At 55.3% G+C, this 23,883-nt stretch overlaps 2 protein-coding genes across 6 annotated transcripts; one reads left to right on the forward strand and one right to left on the reverse strand.

The window, feature by feature from the left end:
• Positions 1 to 1,085: 1,085 nt before the first annotated feature.
• Positions 1,086 to 12,711, forward strand: MAN2C1 (mannosidase alpha class 2C member 1). 2 transcript variants are annotated; one of them, XM_045449032.1, is made up of 26 exons: positions 1,118 to 1,354; positions 1,629 to 1,754; positions 2,201 to 2,324; positions 3,489 to 3,559; positions 5,086 to 5,263; positions 5,579 to 5,768; positions 6,833 to 6,939; positions 7,116 to 7,226; positions 7,618 to 7,710; positions 7,834 to 7,950; positions 8,132 to 8,227; positions 8,341 to 8,486; positions 8,851 to 8,974; positions 9,315 to 9,436; positions 9,539 to 9,624; positions 9,751 to 9,906; positions 10,112 to 10,203; positions 10,374 to 10,468; positions 10,724 to 10,828; positions 10,911 to 11,067; positions 11,161 to 11,304; positions 11,666 to 11,775; positions 11,878 to 11,957; positions 12,062 to 12,210; positions 12,293 to 12,402; positions 12,475 to 12,711. In XM_045449032.1, the coding sequence occupies exons 1-26, from the start codon at positions 1,257 to 1,259 to the stop codon at positions 12,599 to 12,601; spliced, it is 3,114 nt and encodes a 1,037-aa protein (XP_045304988.1). In that variant the 5' UTR covers positions 1,118 to 1,256; the 3' UTR covers positions 12,602 to 12,711. The 2 variants fall into 2 exon arrangements, with proteins under 2 accessions (XP_045304989.1, XP_045304988.1); XM_045449033.1 differs by lacking the exon at positions 11,878 to 11,957 and having other exon boundaries at positions 1,086 to 1,354; positions 12,062 to 12,402.
• Positions 12,712 to 13,192: 481 nt separating this feature from the next.
• On the reverse strand, positions 13,193 to 19,756 carry NEIL1 (nei like DNA glycosylase 1). Of its 4 annotated transcripts, none has more exons than XM_045449036.1 (10): positions 19,495 to 19,756; positions 17,642 to 18,098; positions 15,617 to 15,736; positions 15,464 to 15,527; positions 15,081 to 15,180; positions 14,557 to 14,684; positions 14,135 to 14,162; positions 13,902 to 13,963; positions 13,604 to 13,769; positions 13,193 to 13,462 (listed from the first exon to the last, which is right to left on the reverse strand). In XM_045449036.1, the coding sequence occupies exons 2-10, from the start codon at positions 18,073 to 18,075 to the stop codon at positions 13,416 to 13,418; spliced, it is 1,149 nt and encodes a 382-aa protein (XP_045304992.1). In that variant the 5' UTR covers positions 18,076 to 18,098; positions 19,495 to 19,756; the 3' UTR covers positions 13,193 to 13,415. The 4 variants fall into 4 exon arrangements, with proteins under 4 accessions (XP_045304992.1, XP_045304990.1, XP_045304991.1 ...); XM_045449034.1 differs by lacking the exon at positions 19,495 to 19,756 and adding an exon at positions 19,094 to 19,341; XM_045449035.1 differs by lacking the exon at positions 19,495 to 19,756 and adding an exon at positions 18,765 to 18,956.
• Positions 19,757 to 23,883: the final 4,127 nt, after the last annotated feature.

Below are 23,883 nucleotides of genomic sequence, written 5' to 3' on the forward strand. Positions count from 1 at the left end.
TTATTGACTGAGGGGAAGGCTCTTCCAGCTTTTTCCAGCAATAGCTCACCTGTCACCCTCTGCTCACTCAAGAAAGATTGTGTTAACCTGGAATTGTGGAGGAAATTGATGGGGTCTGACCAGGGGTAGCCCTAGCTGTTGCTGTCCCTGCAGTGCTTACAGGTCAGGATAGGGTTTCAGGGTCAGTTCAGGAGAAAACCCAACCCACCAGTGCAACCAAAAAAGGAGGGAGCCTCACCTACACCCAGGGTTTTCACAAGCCCCATCTTTATCCCTCCTGCCTTCTGAAAATTGTGCTCCAAGCTCTAAACCCAGCCTGTATTGTAGCAGTGAGTTATCTTTATTTTAAATCACGTTTGGCACTCTGCACTTAGTCACTTTTCCCTGTGACCTACACTTGAAATGTGAACTTGGTCAGTATCTCCATTAAAAAATATCAGGGCTAGTGTGTATGTAATTTTTCTTAGTAATGATTTTATAGACAAGCACTGCCTGGCAATTCTAGAAGGAAAAAAAAAAAAAAAATACCAGTGGGCTACTAAGGTAAGGATGAAACTGGAGGTGTTTCTTGGATCGGCTTTTCTGAACTCTCCAGTCCTGTGTGGTGAAATACGTTATTCAATTAGGATTTTGAATGCTATGACTGATCTGCCATCTCACATCAAAATACTCCCAGGGTTTCTGGTGATAACTGACAGCTATATACACAAAACATGTAGGAGAGGAAGCTCAGGTTACTGGGGGTACAAAACCCTCCCTATTTAAACAGATGTCTGCCAATTAGCGTCAAAGCACCAGCCCTGGCTCCTGGCTCTTCACACGTTAAGCAGACAACAGGTTTTCGAAGACAGAGCCAGAAGTCGGGCTAGGCGTGGAGAACTAGCCAGTTCCCACTCGCTGCTTCTAAGCCCTGGTGACCTGCGTCTGCAACAGCCGAGGCTCCCACCCGTCGTGCCTAATCCCCGGTCTCTGTCTCGGTTCTTTCGGAGAATCTAAGCGGCGTCAAACTCGCCGTTTTATTAAGGGATTTGCCCAGTGGCCTGCCAGTTCAGACGAGATAGCCTCGGAAGCCGGCTCTTGGCTTTCAGCTGCATGTTCAAGATTCAGTGTAGCGGGACTTCCGAGAGCCGCCAGTGTTCCAAGAAAAGCTGCCCGGGGCTGGAAGGCGCCCTTCGGCCCCGGAACCTTTGGTTCCCGACCGTGGGCCGCGCCGGCAACGACAGGGGCCTTCCGGGGAGAGGAGTCGGCGCGCGACGATGGCGGCGCCGGCCCTGAAGCACTGGCGCACTACGCTGGAGCGGGTGGAGAAATTCGTGTCGCCGCTCTACTTTACCGACTGTAACCTCCACGGCAGGTGGGGTTCCTCCCGCCCAGGGCGCCGGCCGGCCGCGGCCGCGCGCCTCAGCCTTCCCTTCCGGGGGGAAACTCAAGCTGCGGCCACCGGGGCCGAGGGATGAAGTGCCCGCCGCCGACTGGGCAAGGGCCCGGGAGGAGGGGTCGGGAGACGCTGTGCTGTGGGGCAGCCTTCTCGGCGACAGGTCAAGGGAACGCGCGTCCCCATCCGCCGACTGGCCCACGGGCGGCAAGGGGCGGCCTCGAGCCCGCGCCCACCCGTCCCTCCCGCCCAGGCTCTTCGGGGACAGCTGCCCGGTGGCCGCGCTCTCCAGCTTCCAGACGCCCGAGAGGCTACCGTACCAGGAGGCGGTCCGGCAGGAGTTCCGCCCCGCGCAGATCGGCTACAGCTTTGGACCCACGTGGGTAACGCCCGGGGGCAGGGTGGGGCCAGCGGGCAGCGTCCCACCCCTCTCGCTCACCCCCTCTAAGGGCCACACCTCCATTGCGGCCCTAGGTCCTAGACAGCCGCTTGGGGAGGAGCAGCGCCCTCTGCTGGAAACAGCTCCCTGGTCTCTCAGTTTCCGTGGGAGACTTTTCATCCCCCGCCCCTCCCTCCTCCCAGTACCTAGAGCCTACCCGTTAGGAAAGGCACTCTAGAACGGATTACAGACCCCTGACTTCTCTGCCTTTTCCCCTCACCTTGCTGCACACCTTGTTGCTCCTTTCTTGTGGATCAAAGCTGACTACCTTGTGACGCTGCAGATGCTTGGAGAGTCTCCAGTCCCTGTTGACCCTTAATCCGAGGAAGTGTGGCAAAAGGACAGGGCTTCGACCCCCTAGGCCCATCTCAATGGCTGTCTTGCAGATGGTGGACCTGTTGGTTTCGGGTGGAGCTGACCATTCCGGAGGCATGGGTGGGTCAGGAAGTTCACCTTCGCTGGGAAAGTGATGGAGAAGGCCTGGTGTGGAGAGATGGAGAGCCTGTCCAGGTGAGGAGCCCTGCCCTAGGGGTAGGTAGGGCCCCATTTCAGCCCTTGTCTGTGAAGAAGCCACAGCTTAGTGGCTCTGCCTGCAGGGTGGTATCAGGATATCAGGATTGGGGAAGTTGCCACTTGGGCCCCAGTGTAATTGGTCCCTCTCATAGTGGGAAGTTCAGTGGATGGTTTTAGGTGCTAACATAATTAGTGCTAAACCAACAGCTGCCACTGACTGGCCACCTTCCCATTCTGGGCTGAATATAGTTGCTAATCAAGTACAATAATAATAAATACAGCAGATCCATTTATTAACCCTCTACTAGGTGCCAGGTGCCAAGACTGTTGGCTTTGCAGACCATAACACTTTTAAGTTTTTCATAACCTAGTTTTTATTATATGTAGCATATACTTACGAGGGGAGACTTTAAAATGGTTCTTGATGGTATAAAGTATAAATGCAAGTCCTCTTCCCCTGAAGTAATGGCTCTCTCCCTGCCACACCATTCCCAGTTCCCCAGATATAACTATTGACTGTCTTGTTTATGCATCCACCCATATCAGGTTTAATCTTTACAGTCCTATGTGGTGGGTCTTTATGCCCATTTACAGATGAAGAAACTGAGATCTAGCGGTCAGTTCACTTGCTCAGCCTCCATTCCAATTAGACTAACTTCCTGTCTCAGGTTAGGACTCTTGTTCTTTTTGTATGGAAAGATGGCAAACCCCTCCCTCCCTCTCTCTCTCCTTCCATTGGCTCAGCAGATGTCTCCTGAGTGCCCTCTCTGGGCCAGGCCCTGTACTAAGCACTGGGGATTTAGCAAGGAATGAGGCAACCCTGCATCTGACTTCATAGAGTTCCCCTTCAGATACTTATTCAGTGGTACAGAGGCCACCAGAAGCCATACCCAGACATCCTAATACCTGCCCAGGACCCTTCCCATAAGACCAGGGGCTTTTCTGCTGGTAAACGGGTGCCATTCGTGCTCATGGCACTCCAGCTTCTGTAGGGGTTGGGCACTGGCTATCAGGGGTCCCCAATTTGTCAATCCTGGCCTTGCATGGGAGAGAGGAGCCAGGGCTGAGGACTAGGCAGAGAGGCCTGGCCTCCCTCAGCTTAAACTTCACCTGAACTGTTCAAAAGCCTCAGGCCCTGTCTCTCACTTCATTCCCCATCAGGGTTTGACCAAAGAAGGGGAGAAGACCAGCTATGTCCTGACTGACAGGCTGGAAGAAGGAGACCCCCGGAGGTGAGTGAGTTCCTGTGCTCTAGTTGACCACCAGTGGTTGAGGAAGAGCTGAAGTCCAGCGTGACCCAGAAACGCCAACCTCCATCCAACACAAGCATCCTCAAATCTCACAGTTTTTAAAGAATAGGATTTTTTTTCCTGCCTAGAAAGATAATATCTGCCTTCTTGTGGTAAATACAGGAAAGCACAAAGAAGTAAATGACTCCCATTATCCCATCACCTAGAGATGACCGTTATTAACATTTCAGCCTTCACCACAGGAACTCATTCAGGCATAGTTCTTACTAGTTAAGGTTGTATTTCTTTGATATTTTGCATTCTGATTTTTTCCGTCCCATATTATAACATGGGCATTTTATGTCACCATTAAAAACTCCAACATAATATTATTATATTTTCTAATATTTATTTTTATTGTTTTATTTTTATTTATTTTTTAGAGAAAGAGACTGAGGGTGAGTGGGGGAGGGGCAGAGAGAAAGGGAGACAGAATCCCAAGCAGGCTCCAGGCTCTGAGCTATAAGCACAGAGCCTGACACAGGGCTCTAACCCACGAACCGGGGAGATCATGACCTGAGCCAAAGTTGGATGCTTAACTGGCTGAGCCACCCAGGTGCCCCTATTTTTATTTATTTTATGTTTTTTATTTTTTTATATGTTCATTTATTTTGAGAGAGAGAGTGTGCGCACACATATGCGTCTAATGAGGGAAGGGCAGAGAGAGAGGGAGAGAGAATCCCAAGCAGGGTACTGTCAGAGCAGAGCCTGACACAGGGCTTGAACTCACGAATGATGAGATCATGACCTGAGCCAAAATCAAGAGTTGGATGCTTAACTAACTGAGCCACCCAGGTGCCCCTCTAATATTTACTGAACACTGTATCTGATGCTTCCAGATACTAGGACAGGGTTAGTGAGTAATCTGGTCCTTGACAGCAAGGGGGACTCACAGATACTTACAAAATTACAAAACCAGTGGTGGCTCTGAATGCAAATACTGGGAGCTCAATATGGGAAAGCTGTTCCAGATTTAGGAGAGGGGTGGGAGGTGGATTAGGGAAGGTTTCCCCAAGGAAGTCGTGTTTGTTCACTGAAGTCTAAGTAGAACCACAACACAGACTACTGTGCCATTCCAAAGAACGGCCCTGCCCCATGTTGGCTGCTGGCTCTTTGCTCTGAAGGATTGGACCTGGAGGATCCAAACACGTTTTTAATCGGCAAAGAGGGTTCTGAGACCAAGGGAGTGTATTGTAAAGACAGCTGTGGAAATGGAAACAAAAGGCTAAGCAGCAGCAAAATTCACACAGTTCCGAACTTGGCTACTCATTGTCCCTGCCCAAAGCAGGAGACTCATCAGCAGAACATGACCTTCTTGTCCACACACCTCAGATACTGTGGGATCTGGGTAGTGGATCCTGGAGGCGAACAGGGAGAGGCCAGATGGATGCTCCCTTGGTTCTGGCTCCCCAAGCCCCCAGGATCTTCTGCTAGTCCCTTGGCCTGAGGTTGCCTGTCCACATTCGTAGCCTGACCCTCTACGTGGAAGTAGCCTGCAATGGGCTCCTGGGGGCCGGGAAGGGAAGCATGATCGCAGCCCCTGACCCAGAGAAGATGTTCCAGGTGAGCCGGGCTGAGCTGGCTGTGTTCCGCCGGGATGTCCACAGGCTCCTGGTGGATCTAGAGCTGCTACTGGGCATAGCCAAGGTAATCGACACCCCTGTCCCACCTAGTCACTCTAGAGCCCTTCCTGGCCCCCAGGAGCAGGTTATTTCTTGTGTCAGATAGTTGGGAGTCTGGGAATCCAGATTAGGGAGAGTGTTTCTGCCTGCTTGAGTATTGAAAGGATTTCCCTATGTAAAGGGGAGGAGGGAGACAGTGCTAAGCAGGGGAAACCAGAAGGAGCAAAGGGTCAGAGGTAGGGAGGAGCTTTGCTGAGAGCCATTGAGAGGTCAGCCAGGGCCTAATTCTGGAGACTCAACTTGGTTGAGACTGGGATTAAGGGACAGAACCCTGCTGCAGGGCCTTGGGGAGGACAACCAGCGCAGCTTCCAGGCCCTGTACACAGCCAACCAGATGGTGAACGTGTGTGACCCTGCCCAGCCTGAGACCTTCCCAGTGGCGCAGGCCCTGGCCTCCAGGTTCTTCGGCCAACGTGGAGGAGAAAGTCAACATACCATCCATGCCATGGGGCACTGCCACATTGATACAGGTAGGGCAGCAGCTGGCCAGGTTGGTGGGGGAAGCAGGAATGCCCTTGAAGCCCTGGATGTGCCCTGGAAGCACTGTGTCATCCCCAGCAAATTCTTACCCCTATTGGACCTCAGTTTTCCCCATTTGTAAATTGGGGTCAGGGGCCTGGACTGTGTCGCTTCGTTTATTCTTTCGACAAAATCTGATGCCCCATATGGCCCCCTGCCAGATAGTGGGAGGTAGGATTATAGAGACTGGTGACTGTAAAATAGGCAGACAGAGATGGGGCCATAACGGAGGAAGGTCAGGAGAACTCAAGAGAGGCTCCCTGTAGGAGGTGATCTTGGAACTGAGTGAGAATGAGTAAGTTTGACAAGAGTGTCCAAGTCCTCAGACAGGACTGGCCTAGAAGTAATTAAGATAGGGGCTCAAGCGCAGGGGCAGGCTTCTAGCTTTGGACTTGATGAGTTTGCAGCATCTGTGAGGCTTATGGGAAATCTACATCTTTACAAGCTCCCCAGGGTACTGATTCCGATGCAGCTAACATTTCTGAACCACAGAACAAGGGCTTTCTCTGCTGTGCCAAGGTTTGCAGTGGAGTGTGGGGTTCTGGGCTGGTAAGGAAGGATCTGAGGCCTAGAGGCCAGGAGGCTGGAGGGCTTCATGCAGGATAGCTGGTCCCAGCAGGTCCATCTCGGAACGCTGTGCCCCCCTGTTCTGGGATATCCCTCAATGTGTTAACACCCTGCCACCTTTTATAGAATCCTTTCAGGGGTGGGGTGGGGTCTCAGCCTCAGAGTGAGGCTATTTCAGGGTGTGGGGCCTCCATTTTCTGACCTATAAAGCTGACAGCCTCCTTTCCCCACCCCCTACTTGCACCTTGCCAGTGTGTTTTGAACTGAGAGCTCAGGAGGGGTGCCACAGGGCCTTGCAGGGAAAGGGGCCTGGGGTGGTAGGGGGACAGCCCTCTGGAGGCCCAGGCTGGGCCTGGTCTGGTGCTGGGAGCCAGGGATGAGGCTGGAGATCTGTGAGGAGTTGTGGACCTTGCTGCTCTCCCTCCACCTCTGCGCTCCTCCTGTCCAGCCTGGCTTTGGCCCTTCAAGGAGACTGTGCGAAAATGTGCCCGGAGCTGGGTGACAGCTGTGCAGCTCATGGAGCAGAACCCTGAATTCATCTTTGCCTGCTCCCAGGTCAGAGGGACAGCCGTGTGGGGGCACCTGGAGCCCAGTAGGTCCAAGGGTGAGGTTCTGAGGGCTTCTGAGGAGGAGGACTCTTCCCCACCTTCAGCTGCCCACTGGCTCCAGACGCTCAGGCCTGGGTGGTGTCCTGGTCACTTCTGACCGGCTCAGGCCCCATCTGCCCACAGGCGCAGCAGCTCGAGTGGGTAAAGAGCCACTACCCTGGCCTGCATGCCCGACTCCAGGAGTTCGCCTGCCGCGGGCAGTTTGTGCCTGTGGGGGGCACCTGGGTGGAGATGGTAAGTACCATCTGCACCCCCTCCACCTCAGGCCACACTGTCAAAATAGCCTTCCCCACTCGGCCTTGCCGGTAGGTGGCTTTCTGCATGCCCTTCGTACCCCCTCTGTGGCAACACTTACTAGTCCACAGAATCCCAAGGCCCGGGACCCCAAGGGGGAGGAGGGCCTCAAGTACTGTGGCGGGCTGTCTTCGTGACTCCACCCTGGATACCTCCCCTTCCAGCAGGCAGACAGTTGGGCCTGATGGGAGGAGATGGACCCCTCTGGGCACTGGCTGTAACCCCTATGTCAGCCGCGGTTTCTCTTACACGTGAGGTGGGGGTGGCCAGATCTCCTGCCTATTCCCCATCTATGCTGACGCCGGCTACCTCCGTCTTCACTCACTGCCAGGATGGGAACCTTCCCAGTGGAGAGGCCATGGTGAGGCAGTTCCTACAGGGCCAGAACTTCTTCCTGCAGGAATTTGGGAAAATGTGCTCTGAGGTAGGCTGGGAGCTGCTGCACCTGCGGGCAGATGGGGTTGGAGCTTGACCTTGAGAGGCTGAGGCTGGGGCTGTTCCACCAAGAGCCCTGGTTCCCCTGTCCCAGAGGCCCTCTTCCCCGCAGTTCTGGCTGCCAGACACGTTTGGCTACTCGGCACAGCTCCCCCAGATCATGCGCAGCTGTGGCATCCGGCACTTCCTGACCCAAAAACTGAGCTGGAACTTGGTGAACTCCTTCCCGGTGAGCAGACCTCAGGGGGCCAGGGGCCCCACATGGAACGTTCATCTCCCCCTCATTAAGGGGTCCTGGACAGACCACCCAACCCCCACCCAGAGAGGCCGTGCCTCCCCAGGGTTACACAAAGGTAGGACAGGTCCGGAATGCCCTGACTCTGGCCGCTCTCCTATCTCCCTACCCGCAGCACCATACTTTTTTCTGGGAGGGGCTGGATGGCTCCCGTGTGCTGGCCCACTTCCCACCTGGTGACTCATATGGGATGCAGGGCAGTGTGGAGGAGGTGAGGGGGCACCTAGTGGCTGAGGTTGGGGGGCGGGGCGGGGGTGGCAGGCCGGAGAGGGCTGGGTGTCCTGTTCTCAGCTGACCCATGTTGACCTATCCCCGCCTGTCCAGGTGCTGAAGACCGTGGTCAAAAACAGGGACAAGGGGCGGACCAACCACAGTGCCTTCCTCTTCGGCTTTGGGGATGGGGGTGGTGGCCCCACCCAGACGATGGTGGACCGCTTGAAGCGGCTGCACAACACAGATGGGCTGCCCAGGTTGGACCTGGCCCTCCGGCAGCCCTCACTGTTCACTTTGCCCTTGCGCAGCCCTGCTTTCTGCTCAAACATCGGGTCCAACTCCTCCACTGGACCTTTTCCTGCTCCAATCCCGGACCACTGGCCCTTCCCAGCTCCCACCCTGGGGGAGGGTTGGGGAAAAAGCTGATGGTGGGAAGGAGCTTAAATCTACCAGAGAGAGAACTCTCCTGGCGTGTCCAGAACTGGCTTTGTGTGGACAGGGAACTTTCTGGGGGTGGTTCCTTTCTGTTGGGGCTGGATCTCTTGTCCACTCTGGCGTGGAGGAAGGGTGAGCCACGTAGTAGCCCCAAGACTGGGAGACCCAGGCTGTGGTCCCCCTCAGGGTGCAGCTATCTTCTCCGGGGAGACTCTTCTCGGCACTGGAGACCGACTCAGGGCAGCTGTGCACATGGGTTGGGGAGCTCTTTCTGGAGTTACATAATGGCACCTACACCACCCATGCCCAGGTCAGGAGCTGGTCATTGAGCCCAGCGGGGAGGGTCTGCAGAGGGTTAGAGGAGGAAGTGGGGGATAGAGTCTAGTCTAGACCTGGGGGAAGAGGTTTGTGTTCCAGGGAGGTGCTGAGGGGAGAAAAGTACCGGAGCTGAGTGGGTCAGGGGCCTGGAGGAGAGACAGGGCTGGGTGTCCCTGAAGAAGGGCGGGTGTGGGCTGAGGGGAGAGGATGAAGGCATGCGGGGCAGGTCAGCCACAAGAGGCTTTATCCGGAAGGCCCTGGGGAGCCTCAGGTTCTGAGCAGGGGAGGGCTTGGAAGGTGTCCTGGGACAGATCCCCCCCATCCCTGTTCAGATCAAGAAGGGAAACCGGGAGTGTGAGCGGATCCTGCATGACGTGGAGCTGCTCAGCAGCCTGGCTGTGGCCCGCAGCGCCCAGTTCCTGTACCCGGCAGCCCAGCTGCAGGACCTCTGGAGGTCAGCCTGGCTTCTGGCCCCTGCCACCAACCTGACCTCCTCCCCGACACCTCTGTGGCCACCCTTCCCAGCCTTCCCCATCCCTGTCCTTGGCTCCTGCAGGCTCCTGCTCCTGAACCAGTTCCATGATGTGGTGACCGGCAGCTGCATCGAGCTGGTGGCAGAGGAAGCCATGTGCCACTATGAAGGTGAAGCTGATGACATTCCTGCCGCTGTCCCCGATGCCAAGGGTCGAGCCCTGAGGGTGTCCTATGGGATACTCAGGGGTCGTCCCAGACCCACTGCCCACCCGTGACCAGCCAGTCTCTCCTCAGACATCCGTGCCCATGGCAACACACTGCTCAGTGCTGCAGCCGCAGCCCTGTGTGCTGGGGAGCCAGGTCCTGAGGGCCTCCTCATTGTCAACACGCTGCCTTGGAAGCGCACTGAAGTGTTGGCCCTGCCCAGGCCTGGTGGGGCCCACAGCCTAGGTATGAGCTGGAGAGAAAAGCCGCCACTGCAGTAGGAGGGACCGAGGCCCGACCCAGAGTTGGGGACGCTGCCCTGGGGGTCGCTGCCCTGGGGTGCCCCAGGCTGGAGAATAGTAGTGGAAGTATCTGCCCCTCCTCCTGCCCCCCTGAACAAGGCTCCTAGAAGGGCAGGGAGGCTGCACTGATACCTATGCCTCATCCCCAGCCCTGGTGACAGTGCCCAGCATGGGCTATGCTCCTGCCCCCACCTCATTGCAGCCCCTGCCGCCCCAGCAGCCCGTGTTTGTAGTGCAAGAGGTAAGTGTAGGCACGTCCTGGTGGGCAGGGCCCGTCCTGGGCCTTCCCTAACAACATGGGGATGCTGAGCTCCCCAGCCCGGAGTAAGTGGTGAGGTGGGGCTGGGCTGGGGGTGCTGTTGGTTGTGGGAAGCCCCTGCAGACTCAGCTTCAAGGACCCCTCCCACCAAGACTGACGGTTCTGTGACTCTGGACAACGGCATCATCCGGGTGAGGCTGGACCCAACCGGCTGCCTGACGTCCCTGGTGCTGGTGGCCTCTGGCAGGTGCCAACTCCTTATTGCCCTCTTCCGGTGCCTGACAAGTAGACCCCAGACCCTGTTCCCTCTGTCTCCTGGCCACAGCACTACTCACGGCAGCCCTTCAGTGGGTCTGGACTGCAACCCACACATGAAGCAGGGCAGACTGGGCTAGGAATCCCCTTGTCCTTTGGGCCTACTCTCCCTGCCCCCACCCCACCTTAAGCAGCTGGAGAGACCAAGGTCATAAAGTTCGAAAGCACCAACCCCGTGTCCTTCTAGGGAAGCCATTGCTGAGGGCACTGTGGGGAATCAGTTTGTGCTGTTCGATGATGTCCCCCTGTACTGGGATGCGTGGGATGTCATGGACTACCATTTGGAGACACGGTACGGCATGGGCAGGACCCGGGCGGTGGTGGGCCCCCTCCATCAGCCTGCCCTGGCTCAGGTCTGCCACCCCGCCCCACAGGAAGCCAGTGCGGGGCCAGGCAGGGACCTTGGCAGTGGGCATCGAGGGTGGCATGCGGGGCAGTGCCTGGTTCCTGCTGCAGATCAGCCCCAACAGTCGGCTCAGCCAGGAGGTTGTGCTGGATGTTGGCTGCCCCTACGTCCGCTTCCACACCGAGGTAGCAGAGGGCAGCGTGGTGGGCGTCCTCCCCCAGTGTGGCTGGTGAGGGGGGAGCCACCCAGGCCTGTGTGCGTCTGGCCTCCCACTCCAGGTGCACTGGCACGAGGCCCACAAGTTCCTGAAGGTGGAGTTCCCCGCCCGTGTGCGGAGCCCCCAGGCCACCTATGAGGTCCAGTTCGGGCATCTGCAGCGGCCCACCCACCACAACACCTCCTGGGACTGGGCTCGATTTGAGGTCTGACATGGGGTGGGGTGGGGGTTTGGATCCTGCCCGGCTGGGGAGGGCGTGGTTGTGTGGTGTAGGGTCAGCAAACCTTGATCAAGATTTGCTGGCTCCTACTTTGTGCTAGGCATTGTTGCTAAATGCTTTGTTTAGTTTTGACACTCATGCGCATTTGGTGGGGTAAATTCTGTTAGGCCCATTTCGCAGAGGAAGAACTGAGGCCCGGACAGGTTGGGTGGTGTGACCAGGGTCTCCCGTAGTGAGAGCTGGAATTCAATCCTGTGGTCTCCAGGGCTGACCCTCACGGTAGTGACAGGAGCTCTGGAGCACGAGGAGGCAGGGCCACCAAGTGAGTCTGGGGTCTGCCCTCCAGGTGTGGGCCCACCGCTGGATGGATCTGTCGGAGCACGGCTTCGGGCTGGCCCTGCTCAATGACTGCAAGTATGGCGCCTCAGTCCGAGGCAACGTCCTCAGCCTCTCACTGTGAGTGGAGTGCCCGCCAGGCCCGGGGTGCTGGTGTGGGGGCGCAGGTCTTCCTAGCTGAAGCAGCTCCAGTCCGGCCCATACCCACCCTCCCCACCCCAGCTTGCGGGCACCCAAGGCCCCCGACGCCACCGCTGACATGGGACGCCACGAGTTCACCTATGCGCTGATGCCGCACAAGGGTGAGGGCTGCTGCCGGGCGCTTCTCTGCCCTTCTCTGAGCCAGTTTCTCGCAGCGGCCGGTGAGAAAACGCCAGCACACTCACGCCCGGCCCCCCATCTCCAGGCTCATTCCAGGATGCTGGCGTTATCCCCGCTGCCTACAGCCTCAACTTCCCCCTGTTGGCGCTGCCTGCCCCGGGCCCGGCGCCCGCTGCCGCCTGGAGCGCCTTCTCGGTGTCCTCGCCTGCGGTAGTGTTGGAGACGGTCAAACAGGCAAGGGGCCGCGTGGCGCCGGGGGCGGGGTCCCCGGCTGGGCCCACCCTCGGCCCCGCCCACCGCCCGCCTCCCTCCGCAGGCGGAGACCAGCCCCCAGGGCCGCACGCTGGTCCTCCGGCTGTACGAGGCCCACGGCAGCCACGTCGACTGCTGGCTGCACACGTCGCTGCCGGTTCAGGAGGCCGTCCTGTGAGTGGGGGCGTGGGGTGGGGGTGGGAGTCCTGCCCTCGCGGGGACCTCGTGACCCCTCCTGTTCTCCAGCTGCGACCTCCTGGAGCGGCGCGACCCCGCTGGCCACCTGCCCCTTCAGGACGACCGCCTGAAGCTCACCTTTTCTCCCTTCCAAGTGCAGTCCCTGTTGCTGGTGCTGCAACCCCCACCAAACTGAGCCTCTTGAGGGTGGGGTTTTGTTTGTGGAAGGCCTGGGGGGGCGGTGCTCACTTCCACCTCCCCAGCCTGATTCATCACCTCTTGAACAATAAACCCTTGACTCAGGAACCCTGCTATAGTCCCTGCTCACTCCCGAAGGGCTTATCCCCAGACTCCCAAGGGAGGAAGACTTTTCCCCAGGCATTTGGGGGCAAGGGCAAGATCTACAGGGTCTGGGTTGCAGCCCCTGGGAGAGAGTTGGGATTTCAGTGACCACAGGGTGGCTAGGGGATCTGTGAGAAGAAGTTCCTCCCCTGGGGAGGAAGCCAGGGCTTCTGATGAGCCACCCACTAGGAGAGGAGCACGGACCAATGTCAGTGCTGAGAATTCTGGACTGGAGGGCCTGCTGAGGGCCGGGATCTCTGTGCTACCTCTGACAGGCTGTACCTGCAGAGGCAGACTATTGCGTGAGGGCCAGGGCCCTGAGGACGGGGATGGGGCTCAGTCTGCCTTGCCCCAGTGGCTCTCCTGTCTCCAGGGTCAGGCAGCAGGTCCTCCCAACTTGGCCTATCCAGACCTTCTGCAGCCAGCCCAAGAAGTGCCAAGAAGCTCAAGTTTATTAGTTTATAAAAAAAATTACAGTATCTTTCACATGGGCTTAAAAAATGGGGAAGGTGGGGTACAGTAAAACATCATAGCTGTGCAGGGAACAGCCACAGGGGCATCCAGGCACCTTCAGCTCCAGCCTGCTTCCAGCACGCTACACAGGCCCCTCGATCCAGGGCAAGGCAAAGGGGGTGGATGCAAGCAGGGAGACCCTCCTGCTAAGAGGCTCAGGTCCCCCCATTCTCAGCTTTGATCTTTTGGGGTCTGCGGGGGCCTGGGAGGACAGGTGAGATGGCAGCTCAGACCACAGGCTGAGGACTCCCCCCAACCCCCCCGCCCCTGCCTCCTGCACAGCCCATTTGGTGGTGCCCCTCCTCTCCCCAGAGAACAATGCTGAGGAAGGCCTGTTGCCCACCTGAGGTTGTTGGTCTCCCCCTCCTTCTTCCTTTCTTAGGGACTAGGGGGACTTCTGGGTCCTGCGAGAGGCTGGTCCCCTCGGGCTGCCAGGCTGTAGTTTGCTCAGAAAGGCCTCTCTGTGCCCCACGTGTTCTGGAAGGGGCCGTGCTTGGAAGGAGAGGGTCCTGAGTAGAGGAGAGCCAGGTCCTCAAGGGGCTCAGTGAGCAGTTCAGAGGTTGATGAGGACCCACCACTGCCCCCCATTGTCAAGGGAGGGCACCTGGGAGCTGCTACCACGGCAGAGGAGAGAGCCATACCTCTGATCCGTGCTCAGGACCCTGCTGTGCTCCCTTGGATTTCTTCTTGCGGGACTTGCCCCCTGCAGGACATTGACACTGGGCTTGGAGGGACCTGCGGCCTCAGCCCCCTTTCTGCAGACTCTCCCACTCTGGGAGTGGAGTGGGGACTGGGGTGGAGAAGGGTGAGGTAGTTCTTGCAGGCCATCTAGTTCTTTGTGCTGTCCTAGCTTGTTACAATAGGAGTAGCCTACCTTTGGGTGCCAGGGGTCCGGGATCCCCCTGAAATGGAATGAGGAGAATTGAGGAATCAACCTGGTTGGGGCAGGGGTACCTTCTCTTGGAGAGGCAGAGCTCATACCATCCTTCCAGATCGGCGGAGCTTCTCCTCAGGTGAGAAGCCTCTCTGACCACCCCCTCTTCCCCAGGTGAAGGACACCAACAAGGCCACCATGCCTTGGGCTGCTGTACTAGCTGGGACCCTTGGATTGAGGAGGGGAGGGGCATAACACAGGGAAGACATAGACCATGCAGAACAGTGTGATCCTTGGGGGTCATGACAGGCCCTGGGCATCTCCACTTCGGAGACCCCAGCTCCTGCCCCACTGTGACCCCAGATCTGTCTGCCCCACTAGCTTCCTTGGGATCTCCATTTGTGTGAGATTAGGGCCCAAACCTGGAACCAGATGGTGCGGCCACGCCCGTCCTGCAGGGAGCTCATGCCCGGCATGCCATAGCACTGTAGCCATGCCCGAAAGGCAGCGAAGTCCTCCTCTCCGCTCTCCGGCCCGTAACCTTTGCCCCCTGTGGGACAGAGGAACCAGGCGGAAGTCAGAGGGCTGACTCGGGCTGAGAGAAGGGGGAGCCTGGTCAACTTGGCCCAGACCTCAGCTATATAGCTGATGGCCTGAGTCAGAGGGCCGAGGCTCTCCCTCCTCCAGCTGTGCATGCCCTCGGGCTGGTGTCTTCCCCACTCTGGGCCATGGCTTTCCCAACCTGGAGTGGGGTTGGTAATCCTTGTCCTGCCTGCCTCATGGGCACCTCAGAGGATACAGATACCTGACAAGTGAGTAGGCCTAGTCCATTCAGCAACAACTAGATCTACAAATATCCATGCCCCAGGTGGGGCAGGAATTGCCCTGAGGTTACACAACATGCTGAAGCACAGGTAGTTAGCCATCTTTGCCTCCCAGGCCTCACCCAGCTGGACCACTTCCTTGGGCACTGAGTGACACAGTTCCAGCAGGTCTGGGTTCTGCAGCTTCGCCTTGATCTTCTGGCTCAGGGTTAGCTCCGGGCTCTGGAGAAGGGGCAGGGCAGGACCTGGCTGTCAGCTTGACGCAGGACCACTGAGAAGGCAGCTGAGTCCCGGGGAGCAGAACCCCTGAGCTTGACAGGACTCAGAGACCATGCCTTAGCAGCAACCCCCCGCCCAACCCCCTACCCCCCACACTGCAGGGAAAGGGAAATGGACCCAAAGCCAAGAAAGGATGTACTTGAGCTAAGCTGGAGACACCTGACCCAGCCATACACTTGTTGGCCTGCTCTGATAGGTACATGCACATTCCTTCCTGCACTCTCACCGGCCTGCGCTGCTGCAGCGCCTCCAGAACCTCACGGGCTTTCTCGAAGGGGGGTATCTTCAATCTGAAGTGGGGTGGAGAGGGAGCCAGGCTAAGTAGTAGGGAATGTGGGTGCACCCAGCCCTCCCTAGTCCTCGTGGCTTGCCTGCTGACCGGTACAGGATCTCTGCCCGAAGATAGTTGCCAATGCCGTTGAAGAACCTCTGGTCCAAGAGGGCCTCACAGATGGGCTTGTCAAAGACCTTGTCCGCTAGGTTTCGTAACACATTCTCCCTGGAGGAACACAGCCTGGGCTCATGAGACCCATTCTCTACCCCCATCCCTAATGCCTTGCTGCAGGATAGGGGAGAGGGGCTGGGAGTGTCTATTCCTGGGTGCAAGAGGAAGGAACACGGGAGTCCCTGTTCCCCTTTCCCCAACCTCAGTGCTATTTTGGCAGCAGGAACCTCCATTTTCCTATCTGTTAAATGGGAACATCAGAATAAGACTGTAATTCACAATGAAAGGTGAAAAGTACCAATCAAAAGCAATGTGTTCAAGGAAATACACGAGTCTGTATATGTTGTGGGTATATCACCAAAGTCCTCAGATTCACGACTCTGCCTGCAGTCTGAAACTCCCTGTCTAGAACTTCTGATTGGTTAGCTCTGAGGATTTGACTTTGGTGGGGTCAACTTTTCTCAAGACCCTGAAGATCTCCAAGGAAGCTGGGACTGGTTCTGTGTAGCAGGTGTGTAAGGCAAGTCCTGGCTAGTGAGTGTCCCAGCAGCCCCCACCCCACCTCCAGGGGTCATGGATCCTTTCTCACCATCACGAAGAGGAAATGCATCTTGTCTCTTTGTGGGGAAAGACCATGGCAAGACTGACTCAGTAATGGGCATGAGGAGCATATGAAGTAGGGGCCAGAAGACAGAGTGTGGGGTGAAGGTAAGAGTGGACATTAGCCTAGGTGGTCAGATCACTGAGAGGAGCAGATCCCTGCAGGCTCCCCAGCTGTGAGACCAAAGAAACGGCCAATATGCCTCCTCGTGTGACGGGAACTTCAGAGCCAGCTGGCAAAGAGTTAACTTGTGGCATGACTTCCCAGGAAAGATAAGATGGGAGGAATCCAGGACCAGGACAGACACTTCCCTGGGGAGCACTGGGGGTCATGCCTGGAAAGGCCAGGAGTCAAGTGGCTTCTGTGGTGCTAGAGACGCCCTGACCCACGGGCAACCAAGTCTGAGGGCCAACAGAAAGCACGCCGTCCCCAAGGAAGGGAGGACTTGCCAGGTCCACTGTGGGCCTTCGTGTCTGTGGTGCTTGTCTGTTATATTGCTCTTCCTCTAGAACTTTGCAAGCCCGGCTCCTTTTTATCAGGCAGGCCTCAGCTCAAATGTCACCTAGAGTGGCCAACCCCCCCCCCCCCCCCCCCCCCCCCCGCTCCCGTATACCCAGACTAGAGTCATTCTCTACCTCTTGGATTTTTCTCCAGGCGTGTACCTATGTGAATTCATCTACTTTGTCTCCTGTCCCCCCGGCCCATCTGAACTTTAGTTCTGTGGGAGCAGGGGCCACATCCATCTTGATCATTGCTGTACCCCCAACGCCTAGAAGAGAGCTTGGCATGAAACAGAAACCCATAGGCAGTTCACCTTTAGAGGAAGGGAAGGGCTGCCACCGTGCCATCCTCTGTGACACCCATTACATCCTGGTGTTACCCCTCCCACGGAGGAGACCATGGGCTGTCACAGGCCAGTGGGCAGGCAGAATGTGGGAGACCACAAAACCTGATGCAGAAACCATGTCATTAGGCAGTCCCCTGCCCACCCCCTTGAAGCCATTCCTTCCTTCTCAGCCTCCCTTCTTACCAGGTTGTTAAAGCCCCTTCACCTTTCTTCTTAGCCTCCTGAGAGCACCAAGAAACAAGAGTGGGATGCTGATCCCCAGCTCTGACTCGAACTGGCCATATGTCCGCAGGGTATGTCTAGCCATCCTCTTGCCCACCCCCATACCAGTTTGGGGGTTCCACATCCATTAGCTCAGAGAGATGTCCCAGGAAAGGACGCCGTCTTGGTCTACACAGGAAGGGACTGAGGGCCAGAGGGGGCTATACTCGCCCCTCACGGGCCAGCGAGGCGCTAATTAGAGAGCCAGGCCCGGAGCCCAAGACTTCATCACACCTGGTGCTGGGCCTACCTGAACTGCTCATACTCCAGCAAGACACAAGGCCCGCGGCCTGGCTGCCACTCGCCCCCGATGTCCCAGTGGCCGAAGCGGCGGATGTCCACGAAGCAGAGGGCGAGTCGGGGGCCAGGTGGGGCTGTGTAGAAGCGAAGGTGGGCGTGGGCGGGCAGTGCCTCGCTGGGCGCCAGCTGGAAGGAGCCGGACATACCAAATCGGAAGACCAGGGCCAGTGGCTCCCGTGGGGGCTGGGCCCCAGGCAGGGGGCTCAGGGTCAGGCGCAGCTCTTTGCCACGGGCTGAGGATGAGATGCAGTAGGCGCTGCTCTCAAATGGCACCTCGGGGTTGCGGCTGACGGGTGACTTCTCCACACACCCGCCGAACACCAACCCCCTGCACGCGTCGTTCACGAAGCGGCTGGCCAGATGCAGCTCGGGGCCCTCAGGCATTCTGTGGGAGGGGTGGCTGGGCCCTGTGGGTGGGGGAGGATGACAGCAGGTTGGGTCAAGTGTCCCCCTGTGAGGTGGAAATTCTCAGCCCATTTTGCAAAGGAGAGCCGTGAGGGTCAGAGCGGGCGGCGGCCAGCTAGGACTGGCAGAAAAGTCGGCTGGCCTGGCCGCAAGCCCGGGGCCCCACCTGAAAGCGCTGGGGAAGCCCGGGGCGCTGTGGAGCTCAGGCTGGAGAAGCGCGACTCTGCCTTATTTAACACTCTCCCGGGGCTCTCATGAGCTGCCACTGCTTTTAGAATAAAGTCCGGATCTTTCCTGGGCCCACACGGTCATGTCACTTCCTCCCAGACTCCCCCTCACTCGCTTGCTCCAAGCACACTGTCTTCCCATCCCCATGTCTTTGCCTCTGCTGGCCCTTCTGTCTGGGACACTTAAGAGTGTTCTTTTCTTCATGGCACTCCCAGAATATGAAGTTATCTTGCTTGTTGTCTGGCTCTACCTCCACTCCCACCCCAGAGTGCAAGCTCTACTCGCCCATGACTCCGCTTCTTAGGACCTGGCCTGCATCTGGTCCACAACTACTGAGGGAGTGAACCTGACCCCTCCTGGGAGGCCAGGGCTGGGATAAAGAGGCCCAGAGACTCCCTCTCCTCCCCTCGGCAGGGCTTGGCCAGCCTGCCACCACCTACTGGTCAGGACTAGAGCGAGGACAAGGAGGAGGGAAGGCAGGAATCTCCAGGCACATCTGCGCTGGAACCAGGTCCCCACGACTCAGAGGGAGGACAGGGGTGACAAGAAGGGCTCCCGAGCTCCAGGCCATGGTCCAGGAGGGTCACAGGAAAACGCCCAGGTCAGCTCCCGGGGCGGAGGGACGCAAACTCCACCCGCCCACCCTCGCCCCCTCCTGCCGGGCCGAGGGAGTGGAGATGGCCACTCTCCTCTTTCTGGACGTGCCGAGATCAAGGCGAAGTTGTGTGTGGGACAGAGGCGGCCGTTTAGCTAGGGCAGACTCCCTTACCTCCTCAGCGCCGTCGGGGGCTGGCACCCGAAAAGTTTCGTTTTTCGGGAAAAGGTGAATGTCCAGATTCCTAATTTCCGCAGTGTTCGCCTCCCCTTCACCCTCCTCCTCGCTGCCCGTCCTCGGCTAACCCCAGGTCCCTTCCTTCCCAAGGGCCTCCAATCTCATCCCCTCCTCAGCTCCGCTTTTCCCCACGCCCCCGACACCTGCGCCCCGCGCCGCTCCCGCCAGCCTGCGGCCACTGAGGGGTTAACGCGGGGGCCGGGCCGCGCCTAAGAGCACGCTGGGAGCTGAGGTCTCCGCTCCCGCGCCTGCTGGGAAGTGTAGTTTCTCGGGCAGGGCAGAGGTTGGGCGGGGTGGGCTGGGGGCCCCGGGTGCGGGAAAGGTTTGGGGGCAGTCACCTGGCTGGGAGGTGGAGGAGGAAAACTGGCTTCCCGCCGGCGCCGAGCAGCGGGGTCAGGTCTGATGTCTCGGGTTGCAGCTGTCTCCGTGGCCGGCGGGGGCGGGGAGAGTCACCCGGCTAGTCCCGGACGGGGTCGACACTGCCAGCAGGAAACAGCAGCAATGGCCCGAGGCCGAGGCGCCTGCAGCTGGGCGCTGGGCGCGCACCCGTGCGTGATACACGCAGACCCTGGGGACCCGGTGGCCCCTAAATGCCAACGTACAGACAGAACACATAAACAGAAACATCATCACCACCTGCCCGGTGGCAAGTGCAGTCGAGCAACAAAATGCGGGCAGAGAAGCAGAACCCACTTCAGATGTTTCTGTGGGGGAGGGACTCTCTGAGGTGACGCTTAGGCTGAGTCCTCAGGAGACAGCTGGCTGGCGGGGGACAGGAAGATACGCCAGACGGAAGGAAAGGCCATTGCAAAGGCCTGCAGGCAGAAAAGGGATTGGCCCATTGAAAGAAGGCTTGTGTGGCTGGGGTGGGGCTGGGGGGAGGGCTGGGAGGTGAGGACAGACACAGAGCAAGGTGAGGTCAGGTCAGGTCAGGTCTCAAGAGGCCTCTGTAAGGAGCCTGCATTCCATCGTCAGTGGAGCAGGCACAGGTGCCTGACCCATAGCCCTGATTTGCCCCTGCCTATTACTTCTGCTTCCTCCTCCTCCATCTACTCATTTATTTTGGTGGAAGTATTTTGAGGTAAACTGGGAAAATATGACATTTCATCCCTAATACCTCAACAGGCATCTCTAAAAAGCAATATCCTACAAAGCCACAATACATTTACTATACCTAATAAAATTAGTACCATCTAATACCTAGTCCACATTCAGATTTCCCTAATTGTCCCCAAAATGACTTGTATAGCTAGTTTGCTTAAAGCAGAGTCCGATCAAGGATTATATGACTCTTTAATCATTTTTTAAGGTTTATTTATTTATTTTGAGAGAGAGAAAAGGAGAGAGAGGAGTGGGGGAAGGGCTGGGAGGGGAGGAGGAAAGGAGAATCCCAAGCAGGCTCTGTGCTGTCAGCACAAAGCCCAAGGCAGGACTCATGACCTGAGCGGAAGACAAGAGTTGGACGCTTAACTGACTGAGCCACCCAGGCGGCCAGCTTTAATCATTTTTGATCTGGACTGAACCACCCTCTTCCACCCACCTCACCCTTTTTTCTTTTTCTTTTTTGATCTTCCTGGAGTCTAAGCCAGTTGAGATGCCCCATCATATTCTGGATTTGTCTGAACGTTTTCTTAGATAGATCTCTCTTAGGTGTTGCTCTGTACTCCAAAATTGCTTCACATTAGGAGGCACCCAACATCTGGTTGTCCCATTTTAGTGTAGCTGAAATTGATCACAGGTGAGGTGGTCACCAGACCTCTGCTTTGTAAAGGTATGTTTCACACCTTGTGCCCACTGAGCAATCTACGGGGTGATTTATTTGTTGGTTGTTTTGTTTAAATTAAGGTATAATTTATATATAGTAAAATTCACCCTATTAAAGTGTGAGTTTTGACAAATACATACACTCACATAACCATCACGACAGTCAAAAGATAACACATTTCCATCACCCAAAATTTGCCTATACACCTTATTGGTCAACACTTCCACCTCATCTGCTGGCAACCACTGATCTGTTTTCTGTCCCTATAGTTTTTGCCTTCTCCATAACACCATATAAATGGAATCTTCAGTCTTTTGAGTCTGGTTTTTTAGCATAATGCATTTTTAAAATATTTTTACTTCATTTTTAAGTAGGCTCTACGTGCAACGTGGGGCTGGAACTCACTACCCTGAGGTCGAGTCACAAGGTCCACCAACTGAGCCAGCGAGGTGCCCCTTAGCATAGTACATTTGAGATCCATCTGTGTCATTATGATTATCAGTTCTTTTCTTTTCTTTTCTGAGTAGTATTCCACTGTGTAGCTGGGCCAGTGTTTTCAACCATTTACCAACTGAGGAGGTTGGGTTGTTTATGGGAGGGGATTCTTTAGCACCACAAAATATCCAGTTTCACATCACATAAACATTTCACTTTATGGCTTTATTATCCTTGATGATCCTTGCTTCAATCAAGTATTTAACTGGGAGTCACAAAATGGTGTTTTTCTGTCATTCCTTCTACCTCAGCTAGAAATCTCCTGTAAAGAAGAGCTGGACCTCATTGACTAAGGTTATCTGGTTATCCTGAAATGCTAAAAAACACAGGAGAGATCTGAATTCTTTCCCTTTAACTATCAATTTTCAGGCTAAAAATTTGGTCCAATAACATCCAATGGTGACAAATCAGGACTGATTTGGCTTTTGGGGGGATGGACTGCATCTTTTATAGACTCTTCTATTACGGACTCAAGGATTTTTTTACATTCAACATCTTTAAATCCGTTCAAGTCTTTATCTTTTCCCCCATCTATTGGAGGAGTACTTTATTAGGCACTGGGGCTATACAAACATGGGAATACAATTCCCATCCTTAACAAACTCAGAATGATAAAAGAGGCAAATGACTAAACACAAAATTACAATCCATGTTTTAAGGCCATGAGAGAAGTACCTGTGGGATTCTGTGACCGCACTGAGGATGGAATGCTACCTGGGTAATCAAGCTTATATTAAACGTTTGAGGAGACTTTGAACTTCCTTGTGACTTTTTGCCACTTTATTTTTGTTTATTCGATTTTTCCATTTTTGTCTTCTTCTTGCTCTCCCGTGGGCCACTTGAATGTTTCGAATTCCACTTTGACTTGGTGTTGCTTTTGAGTGTATTACATTGCACAGCCTCTGAAGTAGTTATTCTAGATACGATACACGTATTTGTCACGGTTCACTGGTATCGACGCTTTGTCTAAGTGCCGTGTAGAAACCTTACCTCCCCTTACCCTCTCCTGTTTATAATAACCTGAAATATTCCCTCTACATACTCTGAAAACCACATCCATCAGTGTTCCACGTTTTGCTTCAACTGTCAAACGGAACCGAAAATGCTCAAGTCCAACCGTATCCATAGTTTTACTCCTTCCATTGCTCTTACTCCCCGATGTTCCAAGATTCCTTCATCATTTCCCTTCTGATTAGAGATCCTCCTTTTGCCTTTTTATTTTTAGGTCTGCTGGTGACAACTTATATTAGTTATCCTTCATCGGAGAATATCTTGATTCCCCCCTTTACTCTCGAGGTGATTTTTGCTGAATATAGACTTCTCGGTTGAAATTTTCTTTCGGGGCCTGAAAAACGTGCTTCTTCCACTTGGCCTCTATGGTTTCTGGTGAGAAGTCCACGATCATTCGAACAGTTTCTCCCCCCATAAGGTAAAGTGTCATTTCTCTCTTGCTGCTTTCAAGATTTTTTTTTTCTTCTTTAGCTTGCAGAAGTTTGATTGTATGATGTAGCTCAACATGGATTTCTTTGGGTCCAACCCACATGGGATTCATTCAGCTTCTGGACTCTGTAGGTTTAGGGAACTTTTGCCATGTTGGGGAGATTTTCAGCTATTATTTCTTTGCATATTTTTTTTCTGTCCTAGCCTCTTTCTCCTCATGTTCTGAGACTCTGAAGGCATGAATATTAGAGCTTATGTTATAGTCCTGCAGGTCTGAGATTCTGTTTTATTGGTTTCTGTGTGCTTATTTTCCAAATTATCTTCTGTTGTTCAGATTGGATAATTTCTAGGATTTATCTTCAAATCCATGGATTCTTTCTTCTAACAAGTCCATCTATTGATTTCTCACTTTGATTACTACAGATTTCAGTTCTAAAACTTATATCTGGTTCCTTGTATCTTCTATTAAGACTTGAGACATTTTTACATTGGCTGCTTTAAAATCCTTGGCAGAGGCGCACCTGGGTGGCTCAGTTGGTTAAGGGGCTGACTTTGGTTCAGGTTTGTGAATTTGAGCCCCACGTCAGGCTCTGTGCTGACAGCTCAGAGCCTGGAGCCTGCTTCGGATTTTGTGTCTCCCTCACTCTCTGCCCCTCCCCCACTCACGCTCTTGTCTCTGTCAAAAAAAAATGGATGTGTTAAAAATTTTTTAAATAAAAAAATAAAAAATTTAAGTTCTTGGCATAGAGGCGCCTGGGTGGCTCAGTTGGTTGGGTGTCAGACTCTTGATTTTGGCTCAGGTCATGATCTCATGGTTTGTGGGATCGAGCCCCGTGTTGGGCTCTGTGCTGCCAGCATGGAGCCTGCTTGGGATTCTCTCTCTGGTCCTCCCTCTGTTCACATGCTCTCTCAAAATAAATAAATAAAAACATTTAAAAAAATAAAATCTTTGGCATACAAGTCTGTATTTTCTTGGTGTTGGCATCTGTTGTCTTTTCTCATTCAAACTGAAAGTTTCTTCATTCCT

This window comes from Leopardus geoffroyi, chromosome B3 (genome assembly GCF_018350155.1).
Source record: "Leopardus geoffroyi isolate Oge1 chromosome B3, O.geoffroyi_Oge1_pat1.0, whole genome shotgun sequence".
Lineage (NCBI taxonomy): Eukaryota > Metazoa > Chordata > Mammalia > Carnivora > Felidae > Leopardus > Leopardus geoffroyi.

Coding starts and splice junctions, on each gene's coding strand:
- MAN2C1 (XM_045449032.1), top strand. CDS start 1,257: ATGGCGGCGCCGGCCCTGAAGCACTGGCGCACTACGCTGGAGCGGGTG. Junction 9,907..10,111: donor TGGTGGGGCCCACAGCCTAG/GTATGAGCTGGA, acceptor CCTCATCCCCAG/CCCTGGTGACAGTGCCCAGC. Junction 11,305..11,665: donor GGGACTGGGCTCGATTTGAG/GTCTGACATGGG, acceptor TCTGCCCTCCAG/GTGTGGGCCCACCGCTGGAT.
- NEIL1 (XM_045449036.1), bottom strand. CDS start 18,075: ATGCCTGAGGGCCCCGAGCTGCATCTGGCCAGCCGCTTCGTGAACGAC. Junction 15,528..15,616: donor CGGGCAGAGATCCTGTACCG/GTCAGCAGGCAA, acceptor ACCCCACTTCAG/ATTGAAGATACCCCCCTTCG. Junction 13,964..14,134: donor CGGACCCCTGGCACCCAAAG/GTAGGCTACTCC, acceptor AATGTCCTGCAG/GGGGCAAGTCCCGCAAGAAG.